The sequence below is a fragment of the Danio rerio genome, chromosome 1, assembly GCF_052040795.2.
Source record: "Danio rerio strain M-AB ecotype USA chromosome 1, GRCz13ab, whole genome shotgun sequence".
NCBI classification, from domain to species: domain Eukaryota; kingdom Metazoa; phylum Chordata; class Actinopteri; order Cypriniformes; family Danionidae; genus Danio; species Danio rerio.
In genome coordinates, this window is record NC_141021.1 from 8,160,345 (window position 1) to 8,176,979 (window position 16,635).

A 16,635-nucleotide genomic window follows, 5' to 3' on the forward strand; every position below is an offset into this window, starting at 1 on the left:
TTGAAGTCAGAATTATTACCTCTTATGTTTAATTTGAATTATTTTATATTTTCCTCAATTTCTGTTTAACGAAGAGCAGATTGTTTTAACACACTTCTAAATATAAAAGTTTTAATAACTAATAACTAGTGCTGTCAAGGGATTAAAAAAAATTAACTAATAAATTACACTTTTTTTTTAATTAATCTCGATTAATCGCATTTAAAAGACTGAAACTTGTAATTTTGGCTATTCAAATGTAAAATTAATTTAAACGCAAGACAAAAATTATTTAAATTCAAAATATAATTATTTATTAGAATTTTTGTTTAACTTGTAACACAGATTTCTTCATGTAAACAACATACCCACAATAAGCCATCAAGATCCTGGCTAGACAGCCATATTTATTACAGAAATAAAACACAGGCATGTTAATGCCATTTGAATTTCAAAACAATCAATGCCAATAAAGAAAAATTTGATTTCCAAGTTGTATTCTAAGTAGACTGCAAAAAAATAAAAATAAAGCCAAAATACAGGCATTGCAGATATGGAAAATGGAAAACTATTATAATAATGATAAAGTATTGAACAAACAGTTGCACTCATTGTAAAGTTGTATTGCTGTGAGTTGAGAACATTAAATACAAAGTAAAAACAATTTTGCTCAGTCGTCCTTTACATTCATCCAGTTGCTAAGACAGTCCAGTTCAGACATCCCAATCTCCCGGAAGTTGCGGGAGTATCCCACAAATGCACAGAGACTTCCGGATGCCCGCAAATGAATGATAATCTCCCGGAAATAGCACGTTTTCCGCCCGGTCCTTAAATACGTTGCACACCCCTTTCCACTACATCCCTCCTAGCTCTCCAGGTACGTCATGTGCAACTCACCCCCACCGCTCTTCAGGTACGTCTCGCGCTCACATGCCCCTACTCGATTACGTCGCTCACTCAACCCCTGACACAGACACACACACAGAAAGACACACAAAGCGACTCCCTTCAGATTCAACAAACATGATCACTCTGGAGAGCCTGGAGACATTAATTGTTTTATACTGAAACTTGCCTTCAAAAAGTGCTTCCTTGGTCTTATCCATATTTCTTTACATGTTGAACAAACGTCCACCACAACAGGAAGTAAAAAAAACAACAACCTGCAACTGTGTTAATTATGTTATTATGTTATTATTTTTTAAACGTGTTAATTATTTCAAATGAACCACATGCGTTAATGCACTAATTTTGGCAGCACTACTAATAACTAGTTTCTTTTATTTTTGCCATGATGACAGTACTATTTCACTAGTTATTTTTCAAGATACTACTATTAAGCTTAATGTGCCATTTAAAGATTTAATTAGGCAAGTTAGGATAACTAGGCAAGTCATTGTATGTTCTGTAGCTAAAAGAAAAACAAATATAGCTTAAAAGAGCTAACAATATTGACCTTAAATGGTTTTAAAAAATCAAAAACTGCTTTTATTCTGGCCTAAATAAAACAAATTAGACTTTCTCCAGAAGAAAAAAAATATATAGAGAGGAAATGCTCTAAAAATGCTCTGTTAAACATCATTTGTACAATTTAAAATAATAATAATAATAATAATAATAATAATTTTAACTTCAGTTGTATGAATTTCAATCAAAAAAATAATCAAACAAATGTTTTCTGAGACAACTTTTTTGGTTCGACTGTATCTTGCGCTGCCGTTCGTTTTATGTCCAGCCAGTGTTGCGGACTGTGGAAATAAGCAGCTGGGCGAACGCCGGGGTTCCTCAGCAATCAAATAATCACCGAGAGATGAATTGAGACGCCGATTGAACCTATTAATTTTAATTACATTTTGACTGTAAGCTGTTGTTTGTGATTCCACTCGCTGTGACATCTGTAACCCTGCGGACAATGAAATGCGCAGTATTGATGGAGATGAAACGTGCTGTGATTGCGTGAGTAATTGCTGCTCATTTGGATAATGCGTTTGACTGTGAGAACTGAAGGACATTAATTGGGAGGAAATAAGGAGCAGGCGCTGCAAGGTGAGGCCGTGATACTTCTGTCAGAGACATAATAGAGCAGGAAGAAGAAGTCTCGTTATCTATCTATCTATCTATCTATCTATCTATCTATCTATCTATCTATCTATCTATCTATCTATCTATCTATCTATCTATCTATCTATCTATCTATCTATCTATCTATCTATCTATCTATCTATCTATCTATCTATCTATCTATCTATCTATCTATCTGTAAACTGCTTTAATCTATCTATCTGTCTATGTGTCTATCCGTTAATCCGTCTGTCTGTCCATCTGTCTGTCTTTTATTTATTTTTCTGACAACAGCTTTTGGCTAAATTATTTGCAGATTACATAACTTATTTGTCTGTTTGTATTTTGTTCCTATGTTCGTTCGTTTGTTTGTTCATTTGTTCATTCGTTCGTTCATTCGTTCGTTCATTCATTCATTCATTCATTCATTCATTCATTCATTCATTCATTCATTCATTTATTCATTCATTCATTTATTCAATCAATTATTCATTGTTTGTTTTTTGTTTTTTTATTAATCGTACTTCATTATTTATGATTAAGAAAATTAGTTTTGTCCCTGTTTGGATCTTTTTTTTTTTTTTGCCCGTCTGCATTTAAACCTTTTTTAATGTTGATTGATTGATTGATTGATTGATTGATTGATTGATTGATTGATTCATTCATTCATTCATTCATTCATTCATTCATTCATTCATCTATTTGTTGTATCGTTCGAGTCACTCGTTGATTCAGTCATTGTATCATTTTTGATTAATTCATTGATTCACTTGTTGATTCATTGATTAACTGATTGATTCATTCATTCATTGATCCCTTGTCATTTATAATTATTTTTGTTGAAACATTAATTGTATCATTATTTGATACATTCGTTGTTTCATTTATTACTTAATTTGTTAATTATTTCATTGATTTTTCATTTGATGCATTAGTTGATTCTTTCATTGTATTTCCATTGTTTTTGATTTATTTGTTGAATAATTCTTTGATTAAGTATTTAAGTAATTCATTGATTAATTTGTTGATTCATTAGTTGATTCATTGATTGACTGCTTGATTCATTCATTAATTTTTTGTATAATTTTGATCAGTTTGTTGATTCATTTATCGTATCATTATTTGATTAATTTGCTCATTCATTCATTGTATTATTCATTGATTCATTCCCTGATTCATGTGTTTATTCATTTCTTGATTAATTCATTGATTATTTGATTAATTCATTAATTTGGAGTATCATTCTTTGATTTATTTGTTGTTGTACCATTATTTAATTAATTCGTTGATTCATTGTTGGATAAATTCATTGATTCATTTGTTGAATTATTAATTGATTCATTGATTGATTAATTATTTGATTCATTTGTTGGTTCATTTGTTGATTGATCAATTGATTCTTTCGTTTATTCATTTAAGTGTTTGTATAATGACTGAATGATCACAGTATTTTGTCATAATCAAATTACTCTGTAATGGCGTTTATTTTAATAATTTGTTTATTATCAATTTAATAATTTTATTTTTCAATTTTTTTCCTGTATTTTTCCCTTATTTGTAGAGTTTAATTAATTAAATAACTAGTTTCTTCTTCCATCTATCCATCTGTTTGTTTGTTCATTCATTATTAATTCACTTATGTTCTCTAATAAAATAAGCATTTTTTCAGAGTATTTCCTATAATATTTTTTCTCCTGCAGAAAGTAAACTGCATTGCAGCTGTGTAAATGACATATGCATTCAGCACTGGCATGTCTTACTGTCTTCACCTCCAGGCTGGATGATTGATGCTGATAGTCGTCCACGTTTTAAAGAACTCGCTGCAGAGTTCAGCCGTATGGCACGAGACCCGCAGAGATACCTCGTCATACAGGTGAGAATACAGTTATTTTTATATCACATCTCACCTTGAAAATCAATACTTTGTCCTACAGCACCCATTAAACTCAAGGTGATTGCAGAGAGTGATGGTGTGTTTTTTTTCTGATCTCAGGGCGATGATAGGATGAAGCTGCCCAGCCCAAACCACAGCACATTCTTTCAGAGTCTTCTAGATGAGGAGGAGCTGGATGACCTGATGGACGCTGATGAGTACCTGGTTCCTCAGACCTGCAATATCTCTACCTCTACTTACACGTCACGCACAACAATGGATGCCAGCTGGGTGAGAATTACTTTTTTTGCTTACTTTTCAGTTCATTGGATAAAAGCATCTGTCAAATATTTAATTTAATTTATTTAATTTAATTTAATTTAATTTAATTTAATTTAATTTAATTTAATTTAATTTAATTTAATTTTATTTTATTTTATTTTATTTTATTTTTATTTATTTTATTTTATTTGTTAATTTTATTTATTTATTTAAATTCAACTTAACTTAATAACTTAATCTAATAAAATTAATTTTTTAATTTCTTAATTAAAATTTTTTTTATTATTATTAATTTAATATTTAACTTATATATTTCATTAATGTAATTTAATTTAATGTAATTTAATTTAATTTAATTTAATTATTCTTTTACATAAAATTTAATTTATTTTTAATTTATTAATTTTATTTTTTATTTAACTTAATAATTTTTTATGTATTTTATTAAATGTATTAAAATGTATTTTATTTTTTTGGTTAGTTTATTTTTTATTTATTTTATTTTATTATTTTATTATTTTTTATGTTTATTTGATTTTTTCATTTATTTTAATTATAATTATTTTTATTTTTTTGTTCTCACCAAGGCGTATTACAACAAAATACATTAAAGAAAATAATTTTTATCAGTGATCAAGAACAAAATGAAAACATTAAAGTTGCTTTATCCCAGAATAGGGACACTATAGAAAGATGTAGTTTGGGTACTTTTGATTAAGGTGATGAAAGCTTCTTTTGTTTTACCTAATAAACTGCATTGACATAGCCTAGCAACCATCCAAAATACCTTAGCAACTACATAAACAGATACATTTGGCCATTTTCCACCACGATCTTGCAATCTGACACAGAAACCTCACTCACGGTTTCTTCAGGAAATTTACTATACTATTTATTATTACAGTTTTTTTGTGGATTGTCTTTTACAAATATAGTTCTCATTCATTTATTTGTGATGCTCTTGTGCCCACCAATCAATTTAAAGGATGATGGGATAAAGCTGGCCAGTATTACCATATGATTATTATTATTAATTATCAGTTATCAAGTCTAAAAAAAAAAAAAAAAAATTCACTGATCAAGTCATCAAAATGCTGATTTATCTGACGCAAATAGTAGGTGGTTTTCTTTGTATTAAAGTAAAACAAATAAAATTTGTATTTCAATTTTGGCCAATATTTCATTTTTTTTTCTTGACCACAATAAATATTTTGTTGTAGATTAAATTCAATTTTATAGTTTGAATCAAAGTTAAACTATAAATTACAAAAAAAAAAGTTATTTTATTTTACGTTGGTTCAAAGTGTCATTTTGTATCATTGTAGTCAAGAGCGTAATGCACCTAATCTTTACTTTTGCCCCCCATATAGACTCTGAGGTGTCGTGACAGGGTTTTCAGTCCTGAAGACGGGATGGGGGCTTGTTCTCGTGATGTTCCTGCTTCAGCGAGTGCTGTGTTTGTTCCTGTGAGCACTCAAGCTGCGGGACTGAACGTTCTAGAGGAACAGCACTGTAACGGGAGCCTGAAGAAGCAGCAGCCCATGTCAGGATCAGGGGATGACTGCGATGGCCAGCGCTACAGTGCAGACCCGACCGTCTTTCTCGGTGAGAGGAGTCTGAAAAACACAGACGAAGATGGATACATGAGCCCTATGAACAAGTCAACCTCAGGTACAGTACACAGATCACTCAAATTAAGCTGTGAAATGCAACCCAGGAGTGTTGGAAATATGTGCCCAGGGCTAAATTTTTTGAGAACCAACAAATATGCACCATGGAGTATATTTGCTGGCAGTTTTTGTGTTTATAAAAATCCACTAGAGGGCGCAGTCAAATGTTTCATACATGTCATTTGAATGTAAATCCACTAGAGGCCGCTGTATATAATTCTTTACATACTAATGTCTTTTTTAGTGCGCGTTCATTGTCATTGTGCATAATATATCAGCTTGATATGGACTTACCTACATACCACCTTTCCTAAACCCAACCGATAGTGTTTTCAAAAGCACACTAGAAAAGCCATCAGAACCACATGCTGCTTTTTTGGGTTTAGTTTTTCCTAGTTTCTGGAACTTCGTCGGACTTAAACTCTAGTCTGCTGTGCTCCGTTCATGTTGAGCTACTGAGCAAACCAATCTTAAAAAAAGGTTAGGTAAAAAAAATTACAACCTAAAAATAATTCTACTTATTTTTTTTCCCTTTTTTGCTTTGTAATATATTTGCATTTAATTATAAATAAAAATTTGTATTTCTTATTTTTCTATTTCACATTTGGGTGTACTATAGTTTTTATTTTGTTAGATAAGCTAAAGATTTGGCTTTAGTACTGACTAGTCTAATGGATATGCACAAATATAATATTGTATAGCTTTCTATAAAAAAAAATGAATTTAAAAGAGAGACTTAATTATGCTGAGCACTGTATTAGTCAGTAGGTGTTTTTTTCCCCAAAAATTATTTAGTATGACTATGGAACAAGAGGAAGATGAGTAAATGATAACTAAATGTTACATATACTGTATATATAACCAGATATAAGATATTTTAAAACTATTCGATAAATCATTGCATGCCTTTTTATCCGAAATCCACTTGGCATGGGCATGATGCTTCTGGGTCTGCATGAATTAGTTTGGTGTAAATCACCACTGAAAGTCTTTTATTACACATACTCTGGTCGATAATATTGCGGTCGCTCCATTTCAGCCTCAGATAGTTTAAAACAAAAGAGTGTCTGGAGTAAAACATTAATCCAAGCATGGTGGGTTGAGTGGGACGATAAATCAATAGATTCTGAGTTCCTCCATTACAAATTTTGGCAGCAGTTAATGGTCTCATCCTTCACCTCAGAGGCTTCAAACTAAAGAGTGCCAATGAATTGTGGGTGGTTAACTAGAAGTGGGCTACCCGCTGTTTCAGTAGTTAAACTAAAGCTAGCGGGCTGTGTGTTACTAACACAAACTGACTATTAAATTACCGTATTTTAAAAGACTGTTTTACTGCACGGAGTTTGAGTGATTTGTTTAATGCCTTTTAAAGAAGTTCTCATCCAGACTTTTTACAAATTTTAAAAGTAATTTAGTTATATTTTTAAATATAACACTTTAAAATCAGAAACAGCAATACAATATGACATAATATATCATTGTGTCCTTCTATGTTGATACTATATTGATTACTATATTAATATTTACAGTTCTAATGTTTTGTTTAAGCCTTTATTCTGAAAAAAAAATAATAATAATAATTATATATATATATATATATATATATATATATATATATATATATATATATATATATATATATATATATATATATATATATGTGAGCAATATCACACGAGTAGCAGTGAGATGGCTGTATATCAGCACTGGTGGGAGGCGTGCATTGGTGTGTTGTGTCCCACCAGTCCTGATATACAGCCATATCGCACTGCTACGAGTGTGACATTATGTTTATACAACAGTTCAACGACACAAGCGTGTGTATATATTTTTAAAAAATCAAACACGGAGAGTCCAAAAACCTGTTTGTATTAGGAACTATTTTCTTCCGCCATTCATTCACATCTGCAGCTCAGGTCAGAACCGCATAAACTGTTACTAATAAGCCTACTTCACTTTAGAGCTAGTGTTTGAATGATTCTCTAGCGAAATGTCTAATGTGATGACAAAACAGAGGATTTTGCTGACATTTTAAGATTGTATGGATGAACGTGACATGAAATGTCCTTTGTCTACAGAGATATATCTTTACAGTATTACAGTCTACAGTATTTCTCTCTTGCAATCGGGATATCACAATAATTAACCCTGAAAAAAGCAGCGCAATCACCACCAGGTCACTGTTGTGTTTGCGATAAGAAAAAATGCTAAACACATACGAGTATTTCTCATTTCTTTCTGCCAACACAACACACATTCCTAATATGCGAGTCCTATCTCACACGCAATAAACTACAATTATTTGGTATAAATACAGCACTACAACATACAAAAGAGAGAGATTGACTTAGAATATCACTTACCAGTTTAACAATTATTTGATCAGCTGTAGTTAAAACACAGTTTTAATCTTCTAAGGGCTTATTATACGGTCCTGTTGCCATCTTGTGGATAGACAACTTCAAACGTCTTTGGTCTGCTCAGTATGGCAGGCTATTGGCTGCAGACATGCTGTGTCTCTATTTTAAAAATAGGCGCTATTCTTATAAATAAACTGCATGAGTGCAATCTAAACAACTACATTCTCGACTAAAAAGCCTCAAAAGTACATTATGTTGTCCAACAGCTGCAATATTTGTCAAACTGTAGAGTGTCCTCTGCTTGTTGCTGTATGTGGGTGAAGTAATTTACACAGGTGAAGAGTGAAGAGACGATACGATGCTGTTACTGGCAAAATATAACACGGCTATAAGCCAATCAGATTAAAAAACCAGACAGTACTATTGTATATCAGTTTATATTATAAATCTGTTAATTTTATGCTTGAACTGTAAAAACTGGACTGAAGCAGTTTTATTTTACTGGAACTTAATGCAGGGCGGCATGGTGGCTCAGTGGTTAGAATTGTTGCCTCGCAGCAAGAAGGTTGCTGGTTCGAATTCAAGCTGGGCCAGTTGCCATTTCTGTGGGGAGTTTGCATGTTATCCCTGTGTTGGTGTGGGTTTCCTCTGGGTGCTCCGGTTTCCCCCACAGTCCAAAGACATCTGATATAAGTGGATTAGATGTATTTAAATTGGCCATAGTATGTAAATGTGAGAGTGTAGGAGTGTTTCCCAGTACTGGGTTGTGGCTGGAAGAGCTTCCGCTATGTAAAACATATAAAGGAATAATTGGTGGTTCATTCCGATGTGGGGACCTCTGATAATCAGAGACTAAGCCGAAGGAAAATGAATAAAGGAATGGAACTTTGTAAAATCTACATTGTAGTATGCGCTATAGAAATAAAGATAAATTGAGTTGAATTGAATATCCATGGGGAACCTTCAACATTAATAGAACCCTTGCAAAGACTACACTTTTGTTATAGTAGAAAAAGGCTCTTAGAATAAAATGTTCTTAAAAAAGAGAACAAAATCACTGAAGGGTTGTTTAAGGAACTAAAAATGGTTCTTGCTGCAAAAAGCATTTATTTTCAAGCATGAATGTGTTTTGACGATAAACTAAAAGTGACACTCTCTTCTGAAAGTACTAGAGATTCTTGCTCATTTGTTATGCTGCATATTTAGTATGTGAAGGGTAATTTAATCAGCTCATTAATTCTCATTCATATTCTGAACAATAACACAAAAGAATGCAATGAATTGTAAAATGTAGGTCAGGAGACTCGTACAAATGTAGGCCGAGATGTTCCTTTTAATGTCTGCAAAATTTCCTCTCTAAAATGTGTCTGTTCTGTAGTTCTGTCTGTTTAATAGCACTCAGACCAATAATTGTTTGTACAGTGCATTCACTGCATTAAGATCTGTAATATTCATAGATTATAGATGTACATACACTGCTTTGAGAATGCTCCTGTGATTTGACACATAAGGTGCTTACATGACATGAAATTCTGATTACAAGTATATGTTTTATTTAGAGTTCTGAATTTACATTTAGACTTCAGAATATAAATAATTAAATAAATTAATTATTATTATTATTATTATTATTATTATTATTATTATTATTATATCTGGTTGACTTGAATCAAGTTATTTAATATTCCTTTTAAAATTCCAAATAATAAAAAATGATAATAATAAATAAAAAAAAATATATAAATCAATTTTATTATTATATCTGGTATAATAATAAATAAAGGAATGAATAAATAAAAAAATAAATATTATCATTAATATTATTATATCTGGTTAACTTGATTCAAGCTATTTAGCTAATATTTAGCTAATCAAGCTAATAATGGTCATTATAAATATTATAAAAAATATAATATACAATAAGTTTATACAATATAAGAAATAAAGGCAAGCAATCAGTCAAATATGCAGAATGAGAGTACGAAATTACATAAATTAATATATTAACCTATCTTTACGCTCATCCAAAACAAGTTACCTGAGAACAAGTTATAGAATCAAAATAGCAAAGAGTCCTAGACAAGATGAATTAAATATCTCGTTTAACAACTATAGTAAGATGAGACCCATCTGTAAATACTTAATGAACTGTCTGATGTGCGTTGCTCTCACCTTGGTAGGTGTGCTCAAAGCACCCGCTGACTGCCTGGAGCTCAGACCTCTGCATACACTGCAGCACATGACAGAGTGTGTGGTCATGTTATGTGTGTTTTCAGTGGTATAAAGTGTTGATGGAGATCTTTACAGAATTGCTAGGTGAAACGCCAGTGTGGACGTGGATCATTTTCATTCTAAAATGCCATTTTAAAACTAAAATGCATTAGTGTAAACAGGCCCTGAGTGTGTCTGTGGTGGTTAAATAGTCCAAGTAATCAGTGAGCATAATCTGCAGCTGTGTCTGTGAAATCAAGGGGTGATCTAGAACTGGTGTGTGAGTGCTGGGCGTGATGGGATTTGTAGTTTGGTAAAGTGGCAGATCTGCAAATGCTGGGTATCATAACAACTAAATATAAAGAAGAACACTTTGAAAGAAATTTAGAAATTATGTCTTGGTAACCAAATAAAATAAATGAATAAAAAATTAGTAAAACATATAAAGTTACATATTTAAAAACTAAAAAATAAAAGCAAAACAATCACCTAAAATTTCAAATAAAAATAAAAACTGAAGGTTAAATAAATAAATATGACATGTTGGTGTGTACACATCTATACATACTATTCTTCTTTGAAAAGCATTTGTGGTGTATACCTTGATTTCTGTACACAATGTGTCATTTTTTATCATGCTGATTTGAATTGTCCTCTGTGCCTACAGACCATCTCAGTCCTGTCGAGGAGAATCCTTTCGTAAACCATCGGAAAAATGGAAACATTACTGCACTGGACAACCCGGGTTACCACAGCACACCTGACAGAAAATCCAAAGCCGAAGAAGACGAATACATCAACGAACCCCTTTACCTCAACGCATACAACACCACCGGTGGGACAAACCTGGAGATCATGAGGCGAAATGGATCCTCCATCCCTCTACAGATGACAACAGCGACCAGCGCCGCGAGCAGCCACATTATCCTCTCCACACAACCAGGAAAAGCCCATCACCACGGCCAGGGAACACATGTTCATTTCGCCATCCCACCTGTTCAACCCCCCCAAACCAGAGCGATGAGCCAAAACGGCCAGCATTCCCAGTCTTCACACGCCGTCGAGTCCAATTCCTCAAGCATGTCCGCCAATCCCTCTTTATTATCCCAAATCTCTCTCGTCAGTCAACAGATCCAACCTTGTCTGGCGAGTCAGTCTCAAGTACCGAAATCCACAGTCCCAAATAAAAGCATATCCGGCCTTCCTGGTCACCTCGTTTACCCGGTTAACATGCTTCAAACAGGACACACTGGGACTGTAATGGCTGATAGGAAGTCCAAGAAGAATTTCGATAATCCTGATTATTGGCAGCACAGTTTGCCTCCAAAGGTGACCCAAGCGAACCCTCAAGACCCAACGCAGACGTGCAAAAGCAAACACCTGTACAGACACAGCATTCGGAGTCGTTTGGCCGTGGCTGATAACCCGGAGTTCGTATCGGAGTTTAATAAGAGACCAGGACCGGTTCTGCCACCTCCGCCATACCGGCACAGGAATACGGTTGTGTAACGTCCAGGCCCTTCAGATTCATCTACCAGCACCGTACGTTACATTGGGATTACTGAATGACTTCAGGAATTAAGGAGACTTTAAAGGGAAAACTGATCAACCAAAGTGCCTTGAAACTATTCCAAAAGCTATTCCGTGTTTTTGTATTTAAATACGAATGTAAGCAGATGTAGGTCACTTAAAGGGACAGTTCACAATATTTTGGTTTCTTTTGTTGTTTATTTACCTTCATGTTGTTCCAAAAGACACTTTATTAATTTTAGAGACATACAACCAAAATTAATAAATAAATGCAGCTAGAAGGACATTTGCTAGAGTATTTGGTGGTTCATTCCGCTGTGGTGACCCCTGATAAATCTGGGACTAAGCTGAAGGAAATTTGATGAATGAATAAATGAATGAAAAATGACTTGCCCCTCTAATGAAAGTCAATAAAAATGTAATTAAAAAAGTAATAATAAAAATTTAACGTTGCAAAACATCCTAAAATGTATTTAGGGTGCACCAAATTTTTAACCAATGAAAACTATCCAGAAAAATGTCAATACTCTACTCGTATGCGTCTCATGTACCCAAATATGTAATTCTTCGCTTCCTCATTTTAAATGCAGCTAGAAGTAATTGCTGCTACATGGGCATGTGCCTAAGTATTTGGTGGTTCATTCCGCTGTGATGACCAACTAAGCTGAAGAAAAATGAATGAATGAATGCATTAATAAATAAATAATTTCTGTCCCTCTGTTCAAAGTCAATAAAAAATAAAAACAATTAATTATAAAAGTAATAATAATAATTCAACGTTGCAAAATTCCCAAAATATCCAAATATTTATACATATTATTCAAATTGACTGACAGCCTGATTCAATTTATAATTTGTATCCGAACCAATTAATTAAAAGCAATTTAATTTTTGATTCAGTTTGAAAAAGGTATAATTTTTTTTTATTCCCAAATGTGACATTTTATATTAATTCCCAAAAAGCCAAGAAACTTATTTTTATTCTGTTTACTTTATATCAAGGTTTCAGCAAATTTTTTACCTATGAAAATGGGTGAAAAATGTCAATATTCCACTTATATTCTTCTCATGCACCCAAATACATAATTCTTGGCTTCCTCAGATTTTACATGCAGCTAGAATTAATTGCAACTAGAAGGGGATATGCCAGAGTATTTGGCGGTTCATTCCGCAGTAAGCTATTTATGTTAGAGGTGCGACAAATCTGTAACCACAGAAAATTATCCAAAAAATGAATGAAAAGCATCAATATTTCACTCATATTCCTCTCATCTACCCAAATACTTAATTCTTGGTTTCCTTAACTTTTTATGATTTTTTTTTTTACATTTTTTAGGATAATAGTTGTATTTGAGTGTAATAAAATCTGTTTTATTCTGAAAACTACTGGTAACAATAATAAAAAAAAAAATAATAATAAATAAATAAATAAATAAATAATAAAAATGGGGCTGCACAGTGGCGCAGTGGGTAGCACGTTCACCTCACAGCAAGAAGGTCGCTGGTTCGAATAATAATAATAATAATAATAATAATAATAATAATAATAATAATAATAATAATAATAGGCTTCCAATAAAAATGGTGATGAATTAATTTCAAACATCTTATAATTTGAGTTTCAAAGATGGAGAAAGTCGTACTACTGATAATATTTCTTTCAAATGTAAAATCAAATATTTACAGTTTTTACAGTATTTCTTTAAAACATACGTACAAATAAAAAGTCTCTTTCATGAAACAAAAGGCTTCCAAAGGAGGTTCAGAAATAGTGATTGATTCATTTTTAAAATATCTTATAATTTAAGTTTTAAATTGCACAAAAGTCTTGGAATGACATGAGAGTAAATTATTAAATGAATATAAAGTTAAGGATTATGAGGAAAATATACTTTTAATTTCTGTTGACGTACAGTAAGTTTAAAAGCCTTTTTGAGCACTATCCATTCACCCTATACTGCTGATGTTGATGCCTCAAGTTATTTTCTCTTCCATTTCTGACTTGTGGACACAGAGACCTACAGTATGAGCGCTTACAAGACACTTGGATTACTCTTGAATCTGAATGAGAATGAGGAAATTGTGGATTGCATTCTCTTGTACCATAGTGGATTTAATAATGGACAACACTGGATGGATACCAAGGATTATTTTCTCTCACACTCTTCTTCATGTTTTTAAATGATCTCAGCAATTTTCTCCTGGTTTTGTACTCATGTAGGAGTTATTAAACAAGGCTGAGAATGAGCACGCGGGGCAGCCAAACCACACCTTGAGCTAACGGGAATTAAGTGCCTTCCTCAATGGCACAAAAGCATCGATGGACGTGCCAATGGAGCGAATTGACCATGGATTCGTCAATCGTTATGTACATATGTGTGAAATCAATTTGAATATATACAACTGAGCCGCCAGTGTGCAAACAGACTCACCCAGACCTTGTGTTGAAAATATGTTGTTGTATTTAATTCATCACGTAGTGAATTTATAGAAAGATTGATATATATATTCAGGACGGCAATATTTACTAATGTTGGAGGGCACAATGCAAACTCAAACTACTGATCTCCAATGGAGAACTTGTTTTTTTTTTTGGTAACAGTTTAACATGAATGGGTGTTCATAAGACATCATTAAATCATGACACGACAAATGTCATAAATGTGAATGAGATTTTATGCATGCTTATTGGAGTTGACTAAGATGACAGGGTTCGAGTCCTCTAAGAAACGGTTTCAGAAGCGAAACTCAGCCATAATGGGTTCCAAAGTGCTGTACATAAAAAAACATATAATACATGAATACATACAGAAACCAAAATAGATAATCTCACAACACATGATTAAAAACTAAAGAAAATAAGTGTGCTTTCAGTAACGTCTGAAAAGACTTGGAAGTTGGAGATGTTCTTAAGTAGAGTGTAAGATTGTTCCAAAGTCTTGGAGCGGCAACTAAAAAAGCTCAATCACCTTGACATTTCAAATGTGATAGAGTCGATCCTTAGAGCGAAGAGATCTCACATGTTGGGTTAATTATCTCAGAAAGCAGGTAAGTAAATAATAGGGTGAGAATGTGGTAAAATCTAAAAATGAAAGGTCGTGAGGGCTTTTCTTTTTCTAGATTGCTTTTGAAAACACTGTCAGTTGGGTTTACGGAAGGAGGAGGGTGGTTCAGTCGATCGGTCAGTCAGTCAGTCAGTCAGTCGACAGCGGCCTCTGGTGGATATACACATGAAGAACAGGCACAAATGGCACTCACAAAATACATTTATGATCTAAAAAAGCGTACACAGTGGCCTCCGGTGGATTTGCGAAAACAAAAGCTGCAAAAAACGAAGCTTCTTTGACGTATTTCGCACTCCCCAGAAATGTATATAGGGGTACATATCATTAATGAGCCTGGGTTGACAAATACATCACAACCTGTTTCTTGTCTTTGTCATGACAACATAACCAAGATAACAAAACTTGTCATAAATCTGTCATAAACATGACTGTCATGAAGCCATTATAAATATGTTATTAATTTTATACCAGCATCATTCATATTTTTTTGCACTTCAACTACAGTGGTACAAGCTGAATTTGTCATCGAAATGTTATTAAATACTATCGACGCTGTTAAAAATTATCTAACAAAGGCTCATTCTGAAAACAAACCTCTATGTACATTTCTGGAGATCGTGAATTATGTGGCCAGAGGTTTATGGCTGCATTTCGTCTTTTTGGGCTCACCAACTGACCGCTTTCTTTCGTGTGGATGGCTTTTCCGCTGTTACTAGTTTGTCCAGTGGCTCACCACATACATCGCCTGGCTTGTAAAGTAGAGCAGAGGCGACGAGGTTCGAGTCCAGCAAAGAACAGTTTTAGAAAGCAGGGGAAACAAAAACAAAAGCCAAATAGTTAAACAAACAGGTAAATAACAGGGTGAGAGAATGATAAGATCTGAAAAAGTGGTAAAAAAAAATCAAGCGGCTTTGAGAGATTTTCTTTTTGTGTATTGCTTTTGAAAACACTGTCGGTTGGGTTTAGAGAAGTGGGTGGGCGGTGGTCAATCGGTGCATTTAAAAAAAAAAACTATCCGTTGGGTTTTGAAAAAGGAGGAAGGAGGGTCAGACAATTGCTCAGTCAGTCAGTCGACAGCGGCCTCTGATGGATATACTCAAGAAGAACATGTGCAAATGGCACTCGTGGGGGAAATTTGAGATCTGAAAAAACATACAAAAACTGCAATAAACGTACCTCCTGGGGCATACTTGGCGCCCTTCAGAAATGTATATAGGAGTACATCCATAATGATACTGGGTTGACAAATACATTAGAACCTTTGTCATGACAACTTGACATAACCAAGATAACAAAAACGTGTCATAAATCTACCATAAACATGACTGTCATGAAGCCATAATAAATATGTTATAAATTTATAACAGTGTCATTCTTTTTTTGGACTTCAACTAGAGTGGTACAAGCTGAATTTGTCATCACAATGTCAGTATTAATGACTGTGTATTTATACAAGTAACGCCGCTTTGAATGACACAATTATTATGGCCCCATGACGATAATGTTCATGACAGATTTATGACAAGTTGTTATAATAAACAATGTGATCTTTGCATTCAAAACTGAGCAAATGACACAATGCCAGTCGCCATAAGCATGTATAC

At 33.2% G+C, this 16,635-nt stretch overlaps 1 protein-coding gene across 1 annotated transcript in view; it reads left to right on the forward strand.

Annotated features, from left to right (window-relative positions):
- The window catches only part of erbb4a (erb-b2 receptor tyrosine kinase 4a), a 267,096-nt gene extending 254,296 nt beyond the window's left edge, over nucleotides 1–12,800 (forward strand). Inside the window, 4 exon segments of the mRNA NM_001143751.3 lie at nucleotides 3,816–3,913; nucleotides 4,034–4,204; nucleotides 5,566–5,866; nucleotides 11,104–12,800. Of these exon segments, the coding sequence (NP_001137223.2) occupies nucleotides 3,816–3,913; nucleotides 4,034–4,204; nucleotides 5,566–5,866; nucleotides 11,104–11,945 (1,412 nt within the window). The 3' untranslated portion in view covers nucleotides 11,946–12,800.
- The last annotated feature ends 3,835 nt before the right edge of the window (nucleotides 12,801–16,635 follow it).